We start from the raw sequence: 24,964 nt of genomic DNA, 5'->3' as shown, positions 1-24,964 counted from the left end.
TACTCAACTGCAAAAGTAATTACTTACACAAAATTAAAGCTGGAATGGTCAATGCAGCCTTGAAGTATGACCATTATAGTCTAATGAGTCAATGACTGACTCAAAATGAATGTTTGTGCCAAAGTCCACAAGGTGTCATTGAGACATGACATTCACAATAAAGAGATGTCATGTAATGTCACATATGTACTACACATGATAGCGCACTTTGTTGTTATTCACATAACTCTATTGACTTTTGGTTTCACACAGGACACAAACAGTGGGCTCCAGGGTAAAAGTCCAAAGTTTGTTTGACTTGTCCACCTCCTCTCCTGCTCGCATTATACAGACTTTCTTACTCTTCATGCTGGCAGGAAGAGTTACAAGTTGCTGCCGGCTGATGTGTTTCATACCTCTGTGTACTTCTGTCCGTCGGTGTTGGTCAACTGACTAAACTGCAGTTTTTGACGAGTTGGGTTGCTGCCTGTGGTGTCGACAACTTGCGGCACCAAGTGCATATTGTACCTCTGCGAAAGGTTATGTAAGGTATCTGACACTCAGATCACTGACAAAGCAGCGATATTTGATGAGTTTGGAGTCAGAACAAGCTGTTCAAACCCTGTTTACTCCCGAGAAAAACTTACACTTGTCTACATATTTTTTGTTTGCCTCTTTACTTATTTTCAACCCTTATTTTATTTTACTGTTTTTATTTATATAGTTACGCCCCTTTTTCTTTTTATCCCTCTTATTTATGTGTTAATTGTATTTTATATTTATTTCTTTATCTTTTCATTTCATTTCTCTCTCTGTCTTTCTTTCTTTTCCTTTTTATATAATTGAATGGTTTTCATGTGTATTTGATTGTGTATTTTGTTTTTGTACGTTCACATAAAATAATAAATAGAGAAGTAAAAAAGGGTTAAGCAGTGTGAGAGGCAGGAGCAGTAACATCCTGGAGTCTTGACTTGGACTTATGAGGATGAGAAGCTTAAACTGATATACTGTTATTTAATCTCAAGTAAATTTCAAAAAAGACCCACAAAATATCTTGATCAAAGCCTGTCAAATATGTTAATGAATACCATATTCTCACTAAATGTTAAACTCGGTACATCCTCTGTAGTCATGCAGCAGCCGTGATGCACGACATTATCATAGCATGCAACAAAACAATTTCACCACGCCACCAAAGGCGAGAATCACACTGTTGAAAATGCATCCTGTTGTTGTGAATTTGTGCCTCTGGAAGCACATGTGACGGGGAGGAGAAAGGGGGGGGTGTGCTATATTGAAATTAAAATCCTGCCTGGGATTATGAGCTGAGTCATGAGCGAAACTGTGAAAGAATTCAATCTAAGTGCAAGTGGAATCTGCATCTCACGCTCTTTTAATTTGACACGCCTCATCGGCTAATCGCCTCCCTGTCAGAAAGATTCGGGGTCTGTTCTCGAACTCGTTTAATCATCTTTCAAGAGCCGAAAGGACTGTTTCACCTATCTCTCTCTCTCTCTCTCTCTCTCTCTCTCTCTCTCTCTCCCTCTCTCTCTCTCTCTCTCTCTCTCTCTCTCTCTCTCTCTCTCTCTCTCTGCGCTCACCAACGCTGCCTTTTAAAGGGCAGGCTAACAACTGATCTCTTAGGACTATTTCCATTAATAGCCCCTCCTTCGCTTCACTGTTTTCCAGTGAGACGGGCTCATAATTAAACTGTGCAAACGCTGTTGCATTAGAGTGAACTAAATAAAAAGGGCTGAGCATCTCAGCGGTGCAGCTTTTGCTTACACACGAAGCTTTGGGCCACTTTTCTTTGTGCCAATATGTTTGGAGGCATTTTAATTACCTTCTTCTTAGCACATGGCGTGGAGACGGATTCCTGAGGAGGTCACGTTTGTCTTCTTCCATTTCAATTTAATGAAAAGGACTTTCATATGGAAGCAAAGTGGCTTTACTGTTGATTATGTGTTCCATTCTCACACTACAGGCTCATTGGAACGGCACTTCTCAGCCTCCTCAATTATCAGAGGCACTGTGATGATTCAGGCTCGTTTCATTACTGTAGATTATTTTCTGTCAGCACTAGAAATGGCTAATATTTCCATCCCATTAACTCTAAAGCGTATGAAAGTGACAGGAGATGATCGATGGGTGCAGTGTGGGTATCACTCTTGCAGACGCAGACACGAACATCTATAAACTCTCGGACTGACCTGCTGACTGTTAGTACTATTAGGAGACCTCACTGAGCTAATGATGCATGAGAAGTAATTAAGAAGGGATCATGGAAATTAGTTTCTTTCTATATCTGACAAACACGTTCGACTCATGACGGACTGCAGCGAGGCTGGAGAAGAGAAAAAATGCCAGCGCTGCAACTTTGCCCTTCAGGAAGTGAAAGTCTCTTGTGTGAGTGTACATTTATTAAAAAGAGGACATTTCACTGAAAAATGCTGGTGTGTGTATGCTACTGTGATACATACAGGTTTCTAGAATTTTACGACATTTTCTAGCATTCTAGGAAGTTTCAAGGATTTCAGGACATTTCTAGCATTTTAGAACATTTTTAGATTTTAGGTTGATTCTAGGATTTGGGGAAATTTCTAGGACATTTCGGGATTTCAGGATGTTTCTAGGATTTTAGGATATTTCCCAATTTTATGTTGTTTCCAGACATTTTGGAGGACATTTTTATGATTGTATAATGTTTTTAGGATTCAGCATCTTTCTAGAATTTTGGGACATTTTTAGGATTTTAGGACATTTTAGGAAGCATCCAAAAATCTTAGAGAGGACCTCAGGAAACATCTTGAGATACTTTCCAGGATTTTGGGATGTTTCTAGGATCTTAGGTTGTTTCTAGGATTTGTGGACATTAGGGGCTTAGCTGGGACCTCTGTCGGGGGGTGCAGGGGATCTTCCACTTTTTTGATAAACAAGCTCTATTTTCATGCTGTTTTAAGCACTTTTGTACACTAAAAGTACAAAAACAATTCCCAGTGTGAATAATTCGACTTACAAATTGTTGGGGGGCACCCAGCCTCCTATTGCAGGCTGTAAGTTGAGTATCACTGGTATACTGGCTTAATTACACATGCGTGGCAGTCGGTGAGTTAGCAAATGAGTTGCTGTATATGTTTGCTGCCTGCTCGCGCAAAGAGACATGTTGGGTGGAAATTGTGACTCAAAATTTATTTTCTTCCATCCTGAACAATCCCTCTTTGTGTCTGATCAGAATGATAGAATCAGAGGGCAACTACTACTACTAATACTGAGCTACTGTGCTTCACTAATCCTCTCCCTCAAAAATCAATATTTGCAAAGGTCAAACAGAGCGGGCATGGAAAATGCAGATTAGCTCGTCAATAACTGACACACTCTCCTACACCCACATGCTACCAGCTGGCAGTGTGCATATGAAACCATGTGAACGGAGAGAATGTGTAATAGCTTAGGGTTTATAAAGTAGGTGAGTGGCATTTTTTTTTTTTTTTTGTATTGCATCCTTATTTTATTGCTATATGAAGCTTTATTGTAAGGCTGTTACTTTGGTTATTCTGCTTTTTTGTTGCATTTAAAATGACAAAGTTTTGAGAAACAAATTAACATTAACATTAAATGCAGAACACAGAAGAGCAATACACTGAATCACAATGTTTGTTTAACTTCTAGGATTTTAGCACATTTCTAGAATTTTAAATGTTTCTAGGATTTTAAGACACTTCTCTAATTTCAGCAACTGTGTAGGATTTTAGGATTTTGGATTTTCTAGGATCTTTTTTTTTTTTTTTTTGACGTTTCTAACATTTTAGGGCGTTTCTAAGATTTTAGGATTTTTTTTTCCTAGGATTTTAGAAATGCTCACAGACAAACATAACATGACACAACAAAGACTACTGTACCCTTAGAATACAAAAAAACATTAACTTGTAGTAGTACCTGTAAAATGGAACCAAAAAATTCAAACAAAAACACAAGACTTAAATGTTGAAGTTTAGACAAATATTCACAATAATCAAGCATTTTAAATGTGACGGAAGTTATCCAGATCAAATAGTCTACAGCTATAGCTATATTGTAGTAACAAAGGTATCCTGAGCCAGTTAGACAGCCTGCTGACCTTCCAACACAGGAAATGTCACACTCACAAATGAATATATTCTAAAAGCCACTGCCATTTCTATTCTAAATTTCATGTAAACTTGCCCTTTAGGCAACTTGCACTCCAATGAACTGTCTTCAGCATCACCCTTATACTTTCTACAAATGGGAATGTCTTCTCAAACAGCTTCTGACTTTTTAGTTCATGTAACTGTAAACATTATTCTGCTTTCCTGTAAGTCCCCAGTGTGGATTTATGAGTTTCTCACTGATGCATCATCTTATCACAGCAACAACTTCATTTTCACCATCCGATTCTCCAGTGTTGATGCACAGTAGGCCCGCATTTTGGAGTACATTCACCCTGAATGACACACAGAGGCCAGAGAAGATGATAATCACAAACAACACGCGAGTGTTGCAAGGAGGGGGAAACTGAGGATGAGACGGCCATGCGGGCATCCTTGAGGGCAGATGATATCGCCAGAGCAAAGCGCAGTTATTAGGCCCTGTGGTCTCCCCCACACATCTACAGCTTCATACATATTCAACAGCCTGATTGGACCGCTGAATGTGGGACTACAGCAAACAAAATAGCCAGGACAAGACGAAGAGATGGTAGCTCACATCCAGGCCACAGAAAGAGATGAGATAGCATCACATTGTGACCGTAAAGTCATACAATGTTTATTTTCCATCTTGTACAGTATCACGTTCATTTCAAGTTTATTTTCATATACTGCAAGACTATTTCCAAACTTCAGCAAAACTATTTCTGTCATGAGGGCCAGTTTTTCTGCATATGGACGACAGTAAAATGTAGAACTGTCAGCCTACAACCCTACCTACCCTGCTGCTTTAAATACAAAGCCTGCTGTTAGTCTGTGTTTTTTATTTTTGTCCATTAAAGATGTATTGCACTATGGAAGCCCTTAGTGGCAATATATTCATACTTTTTTGGGGGGATAACAGGATAATTTTCATGAGATCTCGAGATAAGGAAACTGTGTTTTCCCCAGATAACGACATAATTAATTTGAGATCTTGTGATAACAAATTAAATTTGAAAGGCCAGAGATTTCTGTCGGACGTGAAAGCTGACTGATGGATTCCCTGGACTCTAATGTAGATAAGCATTTGCTTTGTGCTTAAATGCTTTCTATTGTCAAATGTTTTTTAAACGAATGAATGAGTGAATGTTACGACACAAGTGTTCACGTTAAGACAGCTTATTGTCAAGTTAACGTCATGGATCGGGACCTAACAAGCATATCAGTCTGCTCCTCTTGTTCAATTTGTCAAAACTGGACAAAAATAGCCACCACGTCTTCCACCCTGTGTGATGCAGCGGTCGATATTCTCCTGCTCCTCTGACATTGCTACACTGTGTTATGTTTCAAGTACATTATTTCGATGAATTGCCTACTATTATGGTATTGTTTTATCTTGAGGTCTCAAATGAACTATTTTGTTACCTTGGAAAAACACAGTTTCATTATCTTGAGAAAATTATCCTGTTATCATGTGAAAATGAAGGGAAAAAAAGTATGAATATATGGTAGCTTAGGGCTTCCGTATTCCACTGCTGGAAAGATGGTCTTTTAATAAAACAGGACCATCTATGAAGCAGAAAAACGCAAATACTTTTGAATTGTTGCTACATGACCATATAAAACAGAGAAAAAGGACTGTGGCATTCACATTAGCTTAATAGGTAGAAAACCGACAACTACCAGAATGCATTGCGCTGCACCAGACCAACACACACTCCCGCTGGTAGGTGATGTTACGCAAGTATGTACGCTGAACACAATGTCAGCCGGCTGCTAACAACCGAACCAAACTACCATTTCATCAACAGAGAGAGAGAGAAAGAGAGAGAGAGAGGCAGGTCTATCTCTCGGTGCACTGAGGGGCCGTTTACATGGCAATGGTTCTTGGGTGAAACATTAAACTTTTGTTGCAGTTTGGCCTTTTGTTCACATGACTATGGTGTTTTCGGGGCCTGAAAACTGAAACTTTTGAAACCAGGTCCCAGAGTGTAATCTTTTGGAAAAAACACAACCCCTTCTGTGGCTTTGTAAACTGGCAATGCGCAGATCCTGCAAGAACGGAGACATCGGTGACGTCCAGGACGCACTTCGCACATGCGTGTGGTGTGGTGTGTCATTACAAAGTTGAACCACCAACTACTGGCCTGCATGCATACTACAGGGCTTTCGATTGTTTCTGCAGATCTGTGTTCAAGTATTGTTTTCACAATGTTATATGAACCTAAATTTTTCTTTAAAAACCACAAAGGAAAGACTTTTCCATTTTTAGTAGGGCCGTTATCGTCTAATCATGGGCTTATATACTCTTTGTTTCCACAGTGGGAGCATGGCATGATGATGGGGAATAGGGAAATGCATAAGTACAGCCTGAAGATCCAGCAACAGCCCCAAGAACCAGCAAAATACCACCAGAAGACAAATTTTCTGTCATCTGTATTTGGCTGGGGTCATACAGGGATATCTAGGCACTGGTTAGATGGAGAGAAGTAGTTCATTAACACAGACTACTCACTGTTACGATACAAAGTTGGTTGAAAATCAGGAAGTTTTTCTTTAAAGGTTCAGTATGTAAGACTTAGGAGGATTTAGTGTTCTCCAGCCGTGAGGATTACAGACTGCAACCTGCCTAAACTTCTCCCGGTTAGAATTCCTTCAGTGTTTATTGTTCAGGAGGTTTTCATCGGGAGCCAAATGATCAAGTCTCTCCAAAAAAACAGACCAGGGGGTTCTAACAGGTAAAAACATTGAATAAAGCAGTTTTACATTAAAAAAGTGCTCAGTGGTTTTCTGATGTTGCTCATCACAGAGGGGCTGCTAACTACCCTGACCAGTGTGAAAACTGTAGAAACATGGCAGTGCATAATGGCGCTCTCCGTAGACACGGACCCCCTCTTTATGTGGATATAAAGGGCTCATTCTAAGGTAATACAATACAATGATTATTATTTTCAGTTGATTATACAATAAAGAAAACATAGTTATTATATTAGATTACAATTCTGACAATATATTCCCCCTGAAATCTTAAAAACTAGACCTTTACAGTAAGAAGCTAATAGTGGAAATAGTTTTTCTGGACTTGTATAATCTGTAAGAGATTGATACCAAACCTGAAAACCACAGCAGGGTTTTATGTGCTTTAAGGTCATACTGTACATCGCCTAAATTTCCAAACGCCTCTACTCCCCTTGCAAACCAACAGAAACTGCTGTCTGGTCAGCAGCACCAGCTAAATAGCGTATAAACGTTTAAGCAAACTCATTTTGCAATGCATCCGAGATAATGGAAAACAATTAGTGAAGACATGAAGTGGACAAAGAGCACAACACTCAGAGCAGCACAAGTCAGCCAAACTCTACCATTAGGAGTCTCCCCCATGCATTGGTTATTGTATCGTCGCCTGGCTGCTGCATCTCCACACAAAATGAATAAAATAAAATACTATAAAATACTCTCTTTTGAATCGGAATTTCATATTGCCATGGTGGCGTGTTGCAAAAAAGAGTGGTGCTGAAAAATACCATCTGACAGGCATTGTCCCCGGATGTGTGGAATGAGATTATTCAGGCTGGAGTGTGCTGCAGATGGATGAACTGTGCCACAGGTAGTCTGCTGTGGCATGTACAGTGCATTCTTCTGAAATACACAATTTCTGGGTTCCCTCTCTTTTAAATAAATCATCTCCACAGACCTTTCCTCTTGTGGTTTCTCACAGCTTGAGGAAAACTGATTTCAGTTGACATTTGTCTTCTCTGGCTGAAAGCTGGAATACTTATTTATAGGGTTTTTTGGGGATGTGTGCCTTGATTAAAGATGCCCTTTTAAAGTTGCACTGATCAATATTTTCATATAAACAATGACTTTGTGTAATGTGATTGTTGTTTCTCATAGTGATAAACCCTCAAAGAATTATTATCTCACTCTGTAGCCCCCCCCTCTGCTCTGCAGTCTTTTTGCATATTTCAGTATTTCAACATTTTAGTTGACAATGGAGATAAGGAATAGGTGTCGACTGATATTGTTTTTTCAGAGCCAATACAGACCAATAACAAGTAGTTAATCAGACTGATAACAGATAATTGGAACCAATATGCATTTTCTGATAAAAACTCTTTTTCATTTTTATCAATGTTGCCAATTCTTGGATAGTTTTTTTTACGCTATGTTGTTTGAAGGAGCTGCACTATATAAAAATGATTCCTCAACATTAGTATTCTACCTGCGTACATATATTCCACCACCTGCCTTATGACTACTCCTGGGTCACTCCATTCTATTTTCTCTGAGATGTAACTCAATGTAGCAGCAAGTTTCCAAAAACTTCCACCACAACTTTTCCAACTCAACCTTGGGAGTAAAAAAAATGTTTTTTCAATATTTTGGCCTTTTATTTTAGTTTGTGCTGTTTCTACCCACTTTTTCAACCACCATTTAAAAATGCACATAGAAACAGGTAAATAGAAACATACCTATTGAGTGCCTAAATGAACCAACAGCCAAGCTATAACCAACATCCATGCTACATACGGAGGCACACCGAATACTGCATTAACTGGCTTTTCACTCAAATAAAAGAAACTGGTATTTCACATTTAATTGCTTTCAAGAACTTCAATATTTCTGTGTGAAAACACTTCCTCGACATTAATGTCCTACCAGCACACATATACACATTACGGCTCCCCAACCTTGCTCCCAGGTCACTTCTCATTCTGTTTTCTCTGTGAAGTAACAGGCAGTGATTTAAAAAAAAAGGCTCTCCTGCAGCATTCGGAGCAGGGCAGTCTTTCACATGAGGCTGCAGCGTGCCCAATCCAGTACACATGCAAAAAGAGACGGATGCATAAATTAACATGAGCCACATGAGTCTTTGAACTGTAAACCAGAGCCGGCTCTGATCCGCTCTGCAGAGGAGCGCTGGCTTTGATGTGTTTGAAAAGGAGGTTTAAAGATCAATTACATCTCCTGTCTCCACTGTCACCCAAGCACTGCTTTCACTCTGGAGTTCAGAATTCGATTAAAGGAAATGTATGGAAACTCAAACGTTGACGAGATCAGAGATCGGCGTGTTGCTGTGGTTTAGATGACCAGTCTGTCAAAAATGTTTGAACTGAAAGAGGGATATGGAATGAATCTAAAGGCTTTAAAAACTCCACAATCCCTTTTTTCTCAGTCATGTCCCTTTTCCCCTTCTCCAGATGTAGAGATTCATTTTGTGTACTGAGCTCAGTACTACTGCAGCAATTTTCTACTTTTGCTCATTGAAACCAAATGACTTTTTTTTCTAGTTTGACAAACAAAATAACAATTGCTGTAATAGCCCATTTAATTTCATTTCTTCTTAAACCACGTTTAAGAAAAATGACAAATAAATCTACCTTGTACCTTTCCTTCCGAACTTGTCAAATACATCCGCTCTGTCAGTGCTTTCGGCGTACGAGTGTGACGCCAAAAGCCACCTTCCACATCCACCTGGAACATAGTTGGAAGGCGTTAGCTGAGAGGGTGACTCGACAGAACTGGTGGCGTTTCTATTATATGCCAGCTGTTGGCCAGAGGACAACCTGTTAAGACCATCCTGATAACCTGAGCTCAACATTCTGTGTCTCTCCTTGTGTCAGTCTGGACTCTCTGCCAGCCAAAATGATTTCAGTGGGTGGGAGTTACTCGCTTTGACAAAAAGACTCCTTTAGCCAACCCTGATGTCAGCATTAGCCTCTGCTCTGCTACGACATAAACACGTTTTCAGTTAGACAGTAACAGTCTAAAAATGCAATTTATTTATATTTAACCTTTATGCAACATGTACCTTGTCATCAACACTTCCCATGAGGTGTCTGTGATACACTGGCATTGCCAGTTTGATGTTATTTCAACATTTCTCATTCAGCACTCAGCTGCCTCTGGACTGCTGAATACCAACTGGCATCGTCCTTGTTGTCTTTCCGAAACATTGCGAACACCAATCTGTGGTCCCAAGCTTTGCAGCCCCTCATATCTGCTCCTCCATTAGATTAGACTAGATTAGATTAGCCTATATTGTCTCCCTTAGGGGAAATTTGTCTTGGACATCTGTCATAAACGGGCAACACAGCTACATACATATACAGTCAAACTACTATCAGTGCAATCAGAAGCCAAACAACAATAAACATTGGATTTGAAGCAGGGAGAATCTTCTTCATTACCAACAGAGTCAGTTAGTAAAACAAACGTTTGCCAAATCCAGTCAGGGAAAAAGCAAAAAAGTGCATCCTCTTGTCCTTGTGCCAAAAATTTTGGTACATCACTTTTTGTAGGAAACTGTACAAACAGTGCATGAGAGCAGCCTGCACACTACTTACCTAAAAACTACTGCTACTGATGCTGCCAGTTCCATGTCTACCCCAGAACCTACCTGTAGGGTCTGAGGCTAGCTTCTCTGCAGGACAAATCTATCATGGTCACTAACAACTTGGGTTGGTTGTAATTCGTTAGGTTACACTCATAAGATCAAGCAGGTCGGAGTCAAAAACAGGACCTTTAAACTTTCAGTAACCACATTGACTATTTACACAGCGGGCATGGATAGCAACCTTGGCTACAGACACCTGGATGCTGGCCTCTGCAATGGTAATATACACACCCAGGTTCAAATGGCCACATTGACCATTCCACCTCAGGTACAAATGGCATTGTTGGCTTCTAGCAGAGAAAATCACAAGTTTCATCATGATACTATATTATACCAATTCTTTTGAAAATGATACAAAATATGCTGTCATCACAGAGTCTGCCACAATATGCTTTTTCTTGGCTGCCTGTCATTGTCTCAGCTGTATTTGCATGTTCTAGGAGGTGGTGTGCTTGGATGGAAAAGGTTAAAAAGACATACCATGAGGAATTTTAAGAAAAATGGTATATCTTTAAGATGACAATATGTATCGATGTGAGAATGAAATTACATTGCAATTGGCTCAGAAATACAAAAACTACAGTTAATAAAAACAAACAAACACTGTATATAAAAAAATAATGATAAATAGATTTTAAAAAATGCACATATAGACAAAAATATGATTTATAATATTAGGGCTGGGTATTGTCAAGAACCTCACAATTCAATTTTGATTCTCTGGGTCAAGATTCAATTCGATTTCGATTCGATTCGATATTGATCCAGTTGCTTCGATATCGATTCAGTTACGTGAGTTAATGTCAGAAATACCCAGATAATTCATTAGAATACCTTCTGACATGTGTTCATTACATCTAGAACAAACTGACACCAAAACTTATTTTACCATTATATTAATCCTTAATAAATAAAAATTAAAAATAAACTATAGAAAAGTGCACATTTTTGCCTGAGCTGAACAAAAGTCATAAACATTTATGCAGGATTAGTCAACCTGCATTTGTGTGTGATCCACAGCTTTAGTGTTTGCAACGGGTTGCAAAACATCTGCGTGGTGACGGCTCAAATGGTTAGGTAGGTTTGTCGTATTTTTGCTTTGTTTTAATACTGACTCACGAGGCTCACACACAACGGAACTAGTATCGACTTTGTGTATTCAAACGCAGGCTTTTAATGTTGTCAGCGCTGATTTTAGCAAACTGCTACCTCGCACCACTGTCGCCATTCTGATGAATAAACAACAGCCGTTGTTTGGGGGTCAAGCGGGGCCTCTGAACAACGTCAATCGCACTCCGGCGGCACTCACACTGCCCCCACAGGAGTGGGGCATCATTACAACGATTTCAAGATTTTATGAATCGAAAAAACATATTGCAATGCACTGATGAATCAATTTTTTTTTACCCATCCCTCTATAATATATATCATGAATGATACCAGGTATAGTCTTACCCACTTAGGCATTATAAACACATAACAGATGATTACTTATCTAAATCACATCTAAAAGCACCAACCAACAACCATATGTTGTTGTAATATTGATATATAGGTATATTATATTTAAATAAATATTTAAATATTTTCCAGCCCTCTCAGGGTGCAAAAAGCTTGTAAATCTTTAATAGAGCATGTTCTGGTGCTGTGCTGAAACCCTGGGCTAACAAATGAATAATATTAAACTTAGGCATTAAATTTAGAAATCATTGGGGGAAAAAAATCTTCAAAGACATCATCACAATTCAATATTCATCAGTGCTGTCTGATTTTTTTGATAGTGCTTTAAATAGTGAATCTTCAAACAGCAAAAAAAGGAATAATTATAGACAAATCAATGTTCAACAGAACTGAAACATCATCTTAAGTGCAAAACTACCTCCTCTATCTGAAGGAAGTTTGCACATTTATTTTCGTCTGGGGTTTTTTTTCTTCTTCTTCTCGCTGTCGTCACCATGACCCAAACATGTCACGATGCATTAGACCCTAACTGTGCTAAAAGAGAATCCAAATATGCTCCATCTCCAGGAGGCAACAGGCCAAGCGCTGTATTCAGCATCCACTACACAATAACAAAATGAATATTTGATTTGGATTGGTGCAGCCACTTCCTGTCTCCTGCAACGCCCTGAAGAACAAAGCAGCTCTCCTGTTACCCGCGGACAGTTAGGACTACTTTAAATAGCACTCCACAGCACCACAGCCAGCACAGAGCCCTGCAGGAATACACTTTTGACTTGTTAAGAGATGAAGAAGAAAAGTTGACTCAAAAACAAAGTAACACAAACTTTGAACAAAGTGGCACTGTCAAATACAATTAATAGACCCTGATTTCTCTTTGATGATTTTTCACCTCAGCAGCAACCCACTCTTTATTGGGAACAACAATGGAAAATCGATAAAAATGCTAAACTGACTCAAGGTCTCAAATCATTTCCTTCCTGTCTCCAAGGGGAAAACAAGCAGCTGCCCTTTGCTGATACTTCAAGAATGGACCACCGTGTTCATATGAGTCCTTTCAACTCCTGTTACTGCAGACGTCCAGCAGCAGCAGGAGTGCCACCGCACTCACCAGTCTGCTAACTCAAAGAGACAATGAGTGAGAGGCAGCATCTGCACAGACAGAAAGGTTCACTACCTGACCACGCTGAGGCAGGAGGAAGGAAACCAACTGGCTGCTTTGCTCAAACTGTCCTTGAAGTAGCTGATCAGCGTCACTTGGTTTTTTTGTGTCAAACTAAATCAGATGGTGGTATACGAAGGTTTAAGACCTTCTGGAAATAGTATTTATAGTATATATACCTATTAACCCTCTGAGACCTGAGCGAATTGGTTTGAAGTCTTTCAGAATTATAGGTAAAAGGCAATGACCAAAAAATGTGTAAAATAATTTGTAAAAATGACAATAAATACTACTTAAAGATCAGCCAAAAAACAACAAATCAAAAAATAAAAAAGAAAGAATGTAAAAGAAAATAAACAAGGAAATGACCTGAAATAAAGTGCTTAAATAATAATAATAACTCTGTAAAATAATTTTGAATGTATATCGTTATGATAATTATTCATTGCTTAGATTTTCTCAGATTTTGATGGTTCAAATACTCTGGTATTTGTATCTGAACACAGCAAGGGTGATGTTGGTCCAGGTTTCAAAGGTTTAAGTCAGGGACATATCAAAGAATGAACTATTCATGCCAAATACATGTATACAACATACATGATCGGAATTGTTGAAAAAAGCCCTCGAAGAAGTTCTCAGAAGAACCCAAGCAGCAACATGGATTCTGCAGAGAGGACTAAATTTCTGAAAACTTAGGACATGAGGAGGAGGCTTGAGTGGAGGAGGAAAGTGTGGCAGCAAACTGTGCTGGCATTAGCATTTCAGCAGATTAGTAGTGAGTAATAGTGAGGTGTCAGCTACACCTGAAAATATATTAAGGCAGTAATAATTACCAACACCCATCAGCTAAAACACTAAAACCACTGACAGGTGAAGTGAATAACTCTCATCATCTTGTTACAATGCAATGTTCTGCTGGAAAACCTCCAGTCCTGGCATTAATGTGGATGCCACTTGGCCCCGCAGCAGGACAGAGATATAGCTGCATTACCATGTGGGATTGTGCCCAAAAAACTGGGTACTTCAACTTAGCAAGTCTTTTCCTAACTGTAACCAAGTGTTATTTGTACTTTACCCGAACCACAGCAGTGTTAAAATATTAACGTTCAACTCATCCGCTACATAATAACATAAAACACATATCAGTGGCTTGCAGAAACGTACAATGCCAATTTTCCTGGTGATTGACTGGTTTTTCTCATTTCTGTCTGGATCAGCTGTCATGTTTGCAGCCTGGATTCTTTACACAGTTGTGTCAACATGGCATCACGCAATGTGAAATTGTGTTTTCATAACAGATTTGCACAAAAATGTAAGCAATATTTTTTCAAATGTTGATAAAACACAACTCTGAGATGACTGTGTTTCCACTGAGTGATGTTATGCAACTTCTCCTGTCACGATAACATTCCTAGAATCACGGTAATGGATGTGAAAAACATTAGCAGGTTTATTTCTATTGCAGCCACCATACTAGATGCCATTATTTACAATCAAAGGTGATGTAGGTGTGTTATGTGAGCGATAATGAAAAGGCAATCCCCTTAAACGTGGGAGCGGCCACGTATAAGGGATTTCTGGGAGATGATCGTCCACGATTTCACAGAGGAATTGTGGATTTATAACTTTCGGACGATCCACTGAACTTTTAAAGAGCTGTAATCCCTTGTAGCGCCTGCTGCATCATGGAGCCACTTCCTACCGACACTCTTTGTTGTACATCATGTGATCAACAGAAGCAAAAAAAAGCATCTCCATTGCAGTTTTTCAAATTGTCTCAAGTATCACCACATGCGAGTATAGCAACTTTTTTTTATTCCATTATTTTATATTCGCAAATTCAAATTGGGCATTTTGAGTTTTAATGGACACTCGCCTAGTGATATCTTTGCTTGTTCACTCTTATGAGTCACACTGAGCATGCCTATAATCTATTGCTGTTAAAAGCATTACACAGCATTACACAGCACCTTTATCATCTATGTTTTAGAAATTATGCATGCATATCACATAAATAATATATTAGGTTCAATGTTCTGTTATTATTCCTTCAGATCCTCTGTAATTCTCTGATGAGGTTTGCTGAAAAAAGACCAGGGTAAACTCAGGTGTGCTGTGTGTGTACTGACAGCATGTCAGCTGCAGGGCTCAGGTGTATAGATCAGCCAAGTGTCTCTGGGGGAGGAGAGCCAAAACAGGCTGACCCCAGGCCTTTCATTAACAACAAAAGAGTGTGGTGTATCAGAGTCATGTGAGGTAATGTGAGGGGGCGTCTTCACCTCATAATGGGCGACCCGCTGGGACTCGGAGATGAGCTGAGCGCTGCACACTTTGCAGTAGCTGTCTGTGAAAAGCCCTTGGTCCACCTCTGTTGACTTCATCTGGAGGGAGAGACAAAGAAACATGTTACTGAGCTGGACGCACTCTGTGGACACGATCTGAACACACAATGGCGACCCTTTTAGAAATAGAAAATACATTTCTATTAACAAAAATCGGCATGTTTCACAGTCAGAGTTGTGAGATGTTTTTTCAAGGGATATTTTTGCTGCATTATGTTCTAGACTGGTAGACCTTGGACCCTCCAAAGGAACCACTTTTAGCGCAAAATCAAGGAGCTAGGATCTATGAAGAATGTATGCTTAATCGGCAAGCGGCAACGGCAAAAAAGCAGTAGATATCTATATTGGTGTTTGGATAATTATATTGACTCCATGTCACCTTTTACTGCAGTTCAAAAGTCTCTCTCTGCCACAGACATGAGGAAATACAAAGCTGTCTGTTTTACTCAAGCTTCACTCCTACCGTTTCAACATAAAAGTCCTCTGACAACGTCTCTGTTGACAGAATCCCATTACTTGTTGACACAAGGCATTTTATTGTTGATAATGCTTGGAGGAGCTTGCAGGACTTGAAAAGTGTGTGGAATATGCAGTTATAAATGTGAAACTACAGTACTCTCAGTAGCATGCAGCTCTGCAGAAAAGTTGCAGCCACCATGCTGCTTATGTAAACACCATGAGCATTCAACACGATGCAGTTTGGTGAGGTTGCCTTCATGCACTGCTTCTGCGTCATATGTGAAACGGGCGCAAGTGAGTGTGCGCGTATGACGAGGGGACAGGGAGGGATTGGCTGGCGGGCTGACGGAGTGAATCGTTTTCTGAAACTTTGCACAGCGCAAAACTCAATCCTGAAAAAAAATAACTGGCAGTCTACCGGTTAAGCGTGCCCATTGAAAGCATGATTCACCACAAATGTTGACTATAAAATCTGTGGTTTTGTTAAACTGCATGTCTAAACCATGCTGGACCTCATTCAATTACCACAAAAGTGCTGAAAAGGAAATTGTTATCAATAATGTCCACAAGATTTACTATCTACACAAAAAAAAGCCATGTGACTTTGGTTGTTACTATCACGCAGCCTTGCTTTGTGGGTCTGCAGGGAGCGAAGACAAACCAACCAAGATGTAATAGAGCAAATAAACAACAATCTCATTTCGTACTTTCGTCGCTGTTAATCAATATTTCATTACCTCAAGCATTTGAGTTAGTGACAGATGCTGAGCAGCTTTTGCAAGCAATGAGTCAGAAAAACCAGTTCATATCAAACATGCCACTAAAACTTGAAGCCATGAAGCCAAAATTATATTTTAGGACGATAAATAAATAAGAGCGACAGATCGCGCTGAAAGTTTTTTTCCTGGAAATTCATTAAAATATATGACTGAGCTTCTCGCTGAGCGTCGGAGGGATGGGGATTTAGAGAGAGACTGCTGCTAAAAGCTTTTATTTCCTTTTCTGCGGACACAGCTGAGCTATCTCTGCTTTCTATTACTAATTCAGCCCGGTTTCCATTAGGGGCTCACATTTCATATTTGGAAGCAGTCAGGCTCAACTCATCCTCATTTACACAGGCACGTCTTCATTAGCAGCAGCAGGACAGATGAGACCCGAGGTCATGTGGGTATAGAGGCAGACGCTCTCCAACCTGTTTGAATATTCTTCACGATGAAAGGAGACAAAATGACCGGCAGCAAACAACTTTTAGGGCTAAATTTTGTTGTGGTGTGTTGCGTTCTGCCTATAAATGATGCTTTCAAATTTTTTCCAGACAAAATGTGACCATCAGATCTTCACAGACATGTAGCTTGTAGTTGAGGCTGTGCACAGGCGGACAAACTACAACACGCTTTGCTAACTCTTCATGAATACCAACTGGTATGGCAGAAATGGCTGAGTGATTTCAGACTCTTCAAAATTCATTTCTTAAACTGACTGAGTCCTGTTCGTGGATACACCGATACATTTTTGACATTAAGTACATAAGCCTCTGTTGTCGTTCAATGATGTTCAAATTGGATGTTATAAACTGTAAGCTGGGAAATAAATTATGCCTTCTGAGCCACTTCCAACAAGTTGTTTCTGTCAGGAGCTACAGGTGCAGAAAAATTACACATAGCCAGCAAGTAAAAGGCATACATGTTAAATGAATATATTTTAAAGTTTAATAGTTTGGTTTAGTTTTTGGATCATCGTGCAGCGTTAAGGGATGCTCAACTATGAGTATTTGCTCATAGTTGAGCAAGTTAAACACACTACTATTAAAATAACATATAATAAAATACACTTATGAGTAAGTTAAATGTTCTTTTGTAATGATATTTTTAAAAGTATTTCTATAATCAAATACATCAAAGCGGGACCCATGGTACTTTATTTTGAAAGGGCCTGGCTCGTCTCGGCCAAAAGTGTTGTTGCTGTGGACTTGAAGCTTCCGATCAATAGCTGGATGGTTGCGTTAGCAGACAGTTAAACAAATACTGCGGCGCCTTTAACCGTGAGGATTCTTTCATTGTGAACGGACAACAAACTAACAGCTCCCCAGTTCAAATATTACATTAAATATCTGTAAGTTGCAGAATGTGACTAAATAGTCACGATCAGAGCTCTGCAAAAACAAACACACACCTCACCTGCTTACAACACCACCACTACCGCTCAGTAAGTTAGACTGTTACCGCAGCGGCGTTAAACCTGATGATTTATTCTCTGTAACCTGGAAACAAAGTAACAGCTTTTCAGTTCATATATTTATAGTATTTACAAATCGTAGCAGTGCTCCATGGTCGCAAAATGGTGTGGAGCTCTGCAAAAGCCCTGCTTTGTGTGCGTGTCTGAGAGAGAGAGAGCCTTAGGAGAGAGCAAGAGAACTGAAACACCAGTGACTTATAAAAACAAAGTGCCAGTTTTCTCAATATTCATTGTATACATACCACGTGGAAAAAGCTGCAAAACCTTAAGTATACTCAATATATTGCCCACGCATAACAACAGGTATTTTAAAGTTGAGATTACTAAAAAAATAAAATCAGCTTTTCTAGAATAGAGGCCAAAATATTGCCTGCAACAAATGCTAAGGGTTGTTGTTTTTAGCCAAGACCATTTCTGATGCCTTTTGCTGCATGGTTTTGCGACCTGATTTTGTTGAGGACTTCCACTGGTAGCAACCAATTAAGAGAAGTGAGGACCCACCAGTCAATAACGCTATAAAATAGTCAATTAAACAGTTTTGGGTTTTTTTAGCATTTATGAATCACTGCAATCATGAGAGGTCCTTGAGCATAGAGTCATAAATGTGCATAAAAATTATTAGGCTGACCGGTCTGGCAGTATGCAAGATTAGCTGTGGACAAACAGATACACATGCACAAGCACACAAACACACACACACACACACGGCCTAACTCATGATTTCCATGCTCGCACCTGGTGGACTTATATAACCAAACCCAAACTCAAACAGAGCCTGAAGCTGTTGGCAGAAAAGTGTCCCTAAATATACTTAAAACTTTATACTTTGTCAGTCACCTTCTCATCAGGTAGCAGCACCATAACAAAAGGCAATAATCTAATGAAAGTTAGAGAAAGAGTAGGAAACAGCATGTTTGGAGCTTGACCCACAGTCAGGACTAAATGTCAGAGGACATTTGGTCTCTGCTGAGGCAGAATATTCCTTGAAATATATGCTGTGTAGGCAATGCTGTGATGATCATTAAAGCTGCACTCATCAATAATTTGATATATTCAGAGTAGATGAAGAAGTGTGTGTCATGTGAAAGGAGTCGAGATATCACCATCTCTCCGGTTCCCCACAGCTCTATGGAGTGTTTCAATGTCTTTCAGCTAACTGTTTTGGTTTTAAGGCCTGCAACTTTTTGCTTCACACTACTTTCATCAACCCTGTTTTGGCAGCAGACACTAATTTTTAACCAAAAGTGCTGTCAACAAAGTTTGCGAAAAGCTGATGAACTTAGTGGAGCAATTAACAGATAAATGGCCACCCTCTTCATGACTAATACATCAGTGTTTACAGCTTGTTGCCTCCATGAGGCAAAAACATCTATTATTACTGCTTTGCATTATGTATTTGGTGCTATGTCAAATATGTGTTGGCAATTTCTTTCCAAAATCACCTTTAGGCCTGTAATGATTACTACTTTTGTTGGACTATTTGTTTCTGTTGTTTTTTTGTCTCAGAAATAATTTTGATAAACAATATTATTGTTATTTTGAGACCATTTCATGCCACTTGTATGATAATATCATAGTAGTAAGTTCATCCTTTCAAAGTGCAATGAACTTTGTATTCTTCAGAATATTCAGACATCAGAATTAGACAATAAAAAAATATTTCACATGTTTTGTTTTAAGGTAATTAACATCTGTAAATGTATAAAAGAAAGCAAAATTATAGCTTCTTTATAGGAGTAGCCTAATAATGTTAAGGTTGAGAGTTAATACAAAATTTGGCCAACAAAAACAAAACCAAGTGATGCCTCTTGCAACTAATAGACAAGCTTAGTGAAGCTCCAGGAACATCACATCTAGCCACATTTTGATTTTCTATTTTTGGAGCTGGACAGTTCATTCTGAGCACTATTAGAAAATATACACCATTTGGTAGTTTACTGCACCACACTCTCGGGGCACAGAGCTACTCTGGGCACAGACAGAACGGCAGGATGCCACTCACAGTAAAAGGGAAACTTAACCCTTAATTGCGCTAGGTCTAAAAGTCTGCATTCCCTAGCATCTGTATTTGCTGCCCTTCGATCTGATAAGCTATGATCGGATTGAGTGATCAATTATCTTTCAAGTGAGTCAAAGTCTACAAACTGCTGCTGAGAGTCAAATGGTCACAGAGTGATACAAAGCATACACACAAGCAAACAAAACAGAATGGAAAGTTTTCTAAGGAAGATGTTAGAGGATAAAACTACAAACATTTTTTTTTTGGCTTATATGCACTCTACCTCTACCGCTCCAAAAGTGCAGCAGCAGGCTATCAATGAGCTACACTGTGTCATCTTTTAGGTGAAAAAACTGGAGGATTGCTGCACCCAAGTCATATAATGGCCTGGGAAAAAAACCCTGCTGTTTATTATGGCAAACACATCAGGAAATCGTACAGTATATCGATAACATAATTATCGTGACAAGCCGAATTATCCCAAACATACATTTGGCCTTATTGTGCTGCTATTACTTGCTGTAACAGCAGGATGACTTTCAAGTTGAAGACTTTTGCTTTTCATCTTTAGCATTAAGCGTCACCTTTCGAGGGCATGGCATGATCATGAGTTACAGCAGGACGTGCTCTGCCTCTGAGCTACTGCCCCTCTGCTCGGTGGTACCGTGCAGCCCAGAGGCCACGGCCAGACCGGCTGGAGAGAGATAAAACATGTCAGCGGGCGATGTGTCTGCAGATGGAAGAAGAGGCATATAAATAAATCAGTGACGCCGCTCTCCTCCTCAGTGCTGTAATCAGTTGAGAGCGGTCCCGTACCTGTTTTGAGTCTACAGGACAAACAACATAAATGAGAGCTCCATCAGTTTGTTGGGCCCACTGCCTGTTTTAGTGAGGGTGCACAGATGCTAGAAATGAATGATTAATCACCCTAAATTCTGTTAAGAAACAGTAGCATCAGCCGCAACATCAGCAGCAGCAGCAGCAGCAGCAGCAGCAGCAGCAGCAGCAGCAGCTTGGGAAAAACAAGTCCAATCTTAGATTATATTTCCCACAGCTAGAGGAAGAGTTCATTCCTAGTTCTTTCATTGTTAACTCTGAGTTTCCAGTTTGAGTTTGAGACTGAACTGTCATGACCTTGCAATGTGAAATAAACAGATAAAGACACAGTTTGTGTGTTTATTTAATTCCCCACTATGTCTCAATAGTGCATCAAGCTGGAGACCAAGATGCTTTCAGTTGTCTCCATTGTCCAGATGTGACCTCTGAACCATACTTTTGTCTGCATACAAAGCCAGTAATCATGGGAGCTTATTTTACAGTTACTGCAGAGTGCACAGCGCTGGAAGAATTATTATGGCTTATTAATTATTTTTATGGATTTTGTCCATCATTTCTGTCAGTCCTGATAACATTGTATTAATCACACTAATTGTTTTAAAAGTATGACAGGGTATCTTGTGTGTGGGCCCTTTTTTTATTTATTTTTTATTTTTTATTTTTTTATAATTATTTTTCAGTGTCCTCTCTCTAAATTTGAACATTTTTCACTGGTCTGCAAAGGCAGCAGCAGTTAAAGGAGTTTGAGCATGGATGTATAAAACCTGGATACCACCATGGAGGCAGGGCCCTGTTCATTCTTATGAGAGCTGCTCAGCAGCACATAAAGCAAAAAAATGCTTGGTTTTCCACGGTATGAAAGCAACCATATCTTCCGCATTATGGAACCCATAGAGCACGCGTACGAGAGACTTCCAACGTGGGAGCAGCTGACTTCTGGTTTAGCACTCCCGTTGTTTGAATGGTGATCAAATATTTTAATGTTGCCGCTCTTTTACACTTTCAAAGGGTCAACTGATCTGTTGGTACAGTCAGAGCTGATGCGATCAATAGATGAGAGGAGCAGCTGCTGCAGACTTTTATACCTAGCATAACAAGTTTCACTTTCTCTGCGCCTGGTAGTCTGCAGCTCCATCTGTGTCCAGAGTATGCTCTGCGCTCTGAGAGTGTGATGATAACCAATCCAATTGCGCTCATAAAGAACTGTCCAGCTCTAAACATATAAAATCAATATGAGGCAACATATGTTCGCATATCATAGCTGGCCACAATAAATTAATGAATGCAGAGTAAACCCTGGGATAGCTAAAATAAGGTTAGACTCAAACATTTGGACATTACAACACATACAGCTTTTATCTCCCCTACTTTCTCTAAAGAAACTCTCAAGAGCAAAGCATAGCACACAGAAATTGGGGCGCAATGTGAAGGATGACTGACTGATGACCTTGTGTTGTTGATCTGCTTTGACTCAGCATCCTGCTGGTCTGACAGGGACTAATGAGAAAATATGCAGCACAGGCAGAACTTGCCAAGTTCAAGATAATTACAACACAAAAACCATATCAAGGTTTATAATTATAAGCTTTTTTTAAACAAGTTGGAAGTGATTCAAACTTAGACTTGCCTAAATTAATCTTAACATGAACCTAAGTAGTCTATCCTAAAATAATCTTTAGAATTTACATTGTCCTGTTCATCTGTAGTACTTCAGCTACTTCACCTCACAATTAACTAGTTGAGAAAAGGAACGATGGCCAAAACTACAAAAAAAAGACCCAAGTTGTAATAAACCAAACTGAGCTTTTGACCCTGACAGCATCACTTTTTTCATGTGTCTATCACTCAGCAGCGCAGGAAGGAAACCATGAAAAGTCCTGCTGAGTGTGAAGTATAGCTCTCCAAAGAGAAACCGCCGCTTACTGAATTAACATGTCCTTTTCCTTGGCAATCAATTCATTAAGCTAATGGATTTTACTGTCAGATACACCGCTGTAATTGCAAGAGGTTGACTCTCTTCTAAATGAGATGCAGAGAAAAATATTAATTTTCACCCACTGTAATTGGATAAGGGAAAGCACCGCGTTGTAAATCAGCAGGGGGTTGTCTACACAATTCAATCATCAATATCTGATCAGAGCAGCTGTTGTTAACAGTGTTACTCTCTCCAAACACCACAGTGAGCTCATTACAGAAGTCATATTGCCACTTTGGTGAAGGAGAAACACAGGGCGGTAAAGTCACAGAGGGAACAATGCAGCGTGCCTCGTGTTGACAATAAAATGAGCGGGAAGCCAGCTTGTTTCTCACACCTAGTCAACACTGTTTATCGGCTGTTTTTGACCATGACGAGCCGCCAGCAAATCGGCCCGGGCAAGCTGCGCTGGGCTGGAAGCCTGAGGCTGGGGGTGGGATAGGAAACTGATGAAACAGTGGGAGGGAAGGAAGAAAGATAAAAGGGAGGTCACAACAGCGAGTGCCCAGCAGCCATGAAAGGTCAGTTTTAATTCATTAGGGAGGGTGTTAAGCTGGGAAGCTTGACGAACGCCCACATAGATGAACTGCACTAATTATGCCCTTTCCAATAGGTCCACCCTTTGACTGTTCTGATCACCTGTTCCACGAGACATAGTTGCTGTCACCACATGAGAAGACTGACAGAGCAGAAAGGAAGGCACATTTTCAAATAGGATCCTATTTTTACCTCCTTGTCCATCATACCAACAGATTGTGCTCTTAATAAAAGTCCTATAAAAAGTACGAAAAAAATCCCACAGTGCATGGCAAGTCTTTATACAGCCCAGACAGAATGTGTCTCTTTTAGAGACACTTCTTCATCTTGACTGTGCGTGACTGAACAGAAGTTGCAACATTCATAATCAAAAGACACAGCTCAAAGATCATTGGATTGTGCACAAGCTCAGATCAGCACAGTCCTGTTCTGTGTCAATTCTGTGCCTTTATTTCGTGTGTGGATTAATTAACAGTTCTTATTCAAAAGCTTTTTGTGGATATTGAAGGTTGAAGGCTTACTTAGGCAGGCTGTTCTCATGCACTTTTCCTACACAAAGTAATGCACCAAAATTTGTGCATACCCCACATAATCATAAGCCAGTAATGCATGGACAACCCAAGTATTTTGGAAGGCTGCAATCATGGGACCAATGCGCTGACCTGAGAAGGAAGAGGTCCTGATTGGTCCCAGTAAGGAAGCAAGTTAGATGGGTTAAAAAACAAAGGGACTTTTCCCTGGAGACTGGGAAAAGTTTGGAACCGCGTTAAGTTTGAGGCATTTTACGATATGTCTTCACCATCTTTTTTCTCAATTCTAACCTCTGTAACTTCATGTTAATTAAGTAACATTTTATGTTAAGTACATAACATCATTCATGGGAAGCTAGTTCGTAGGACATCATATGATCAGTTGTTTAAGGATTCCTGAACTTAGGCCCTGCGATGCATTGAGTTATACACTAACTTCCACATTTCAGTAAGTAGTTTTCAGTAAGTTCAGTAAGTTTTGCAGGTATTTCGTCATATGTATTCAACAAATTGTAATTTTGACCATATAATGCACATGGATGAAAAGTTAGGGGTACACCAAAGTTATTACTGTGGGAAACACAAATAAATGTATACCAAATTCCATAATTACCCATTCAGTAGTTGTTAAGGCATTTCCCCTTGAATTAAAAATGCTAACTTACTGATAGCACTATATGACAAGTCCAGGGATCACCAAGTCATTAGGAATTAACATCTAGAAACCATTAATGTCTGTTTCATTTCTTGCCACAGATGCAGAGATATTTCATAGCATAAGTGAAAATTGTTAGTCATTTAAAAAGGCAGAAGACCAAATTGTTATGGCAATATATCCTATCACTTTTGGGATATGTCACTCGAGACCATTTAAGTCAACCTGCTGGTGGTGATTACAAAGGG

General features: G+C 39.6%; 1 protein-coding gene across 1 annotated transcript in view; it reads right to left on the bottom strand.

Moving 5' to 3' along the window:
• zmat4a (zinc finger, matrin-type 4a) overlaps positions 1–15,528 on the bottom strand; it is a 131,602-nt gene extending 116,074 nt beyond the window's left edge. Inside the window, exon 1 of the mRNA XM_042488865.1 lies at positions 15,427–15,528. Coding sequence (XP_042344799.1) covers positions 15,427–15,528 — 102 coding nt within the window. The remainder of the gene's footprint in view (positions 1–15,426) is intronic.
• Between the last annotated feature and the right edge of the window lie 9,436 nt (positions 15,529–24,964).

This window comes from Plectropomus leopardus, chromosome 6, assembly GCF_008729295.1.
Source record: "Plectropomus leopardus isolate mb chromosome 6, YSFRI_Pleo_2.0, whole genome shotgun sequence".
Lineage (NCBI taxonomy): Eukaryota > Metazoa > Chordata > Actinopteri > Perciformes > Serranidae > Plectropomus > Plectropomus leopardus.
The sequence above is the reverse complement of the archived record's forward strand: the minus strand, read 5'-3'. Positions and strand labels throughout refer to the sequence as shown.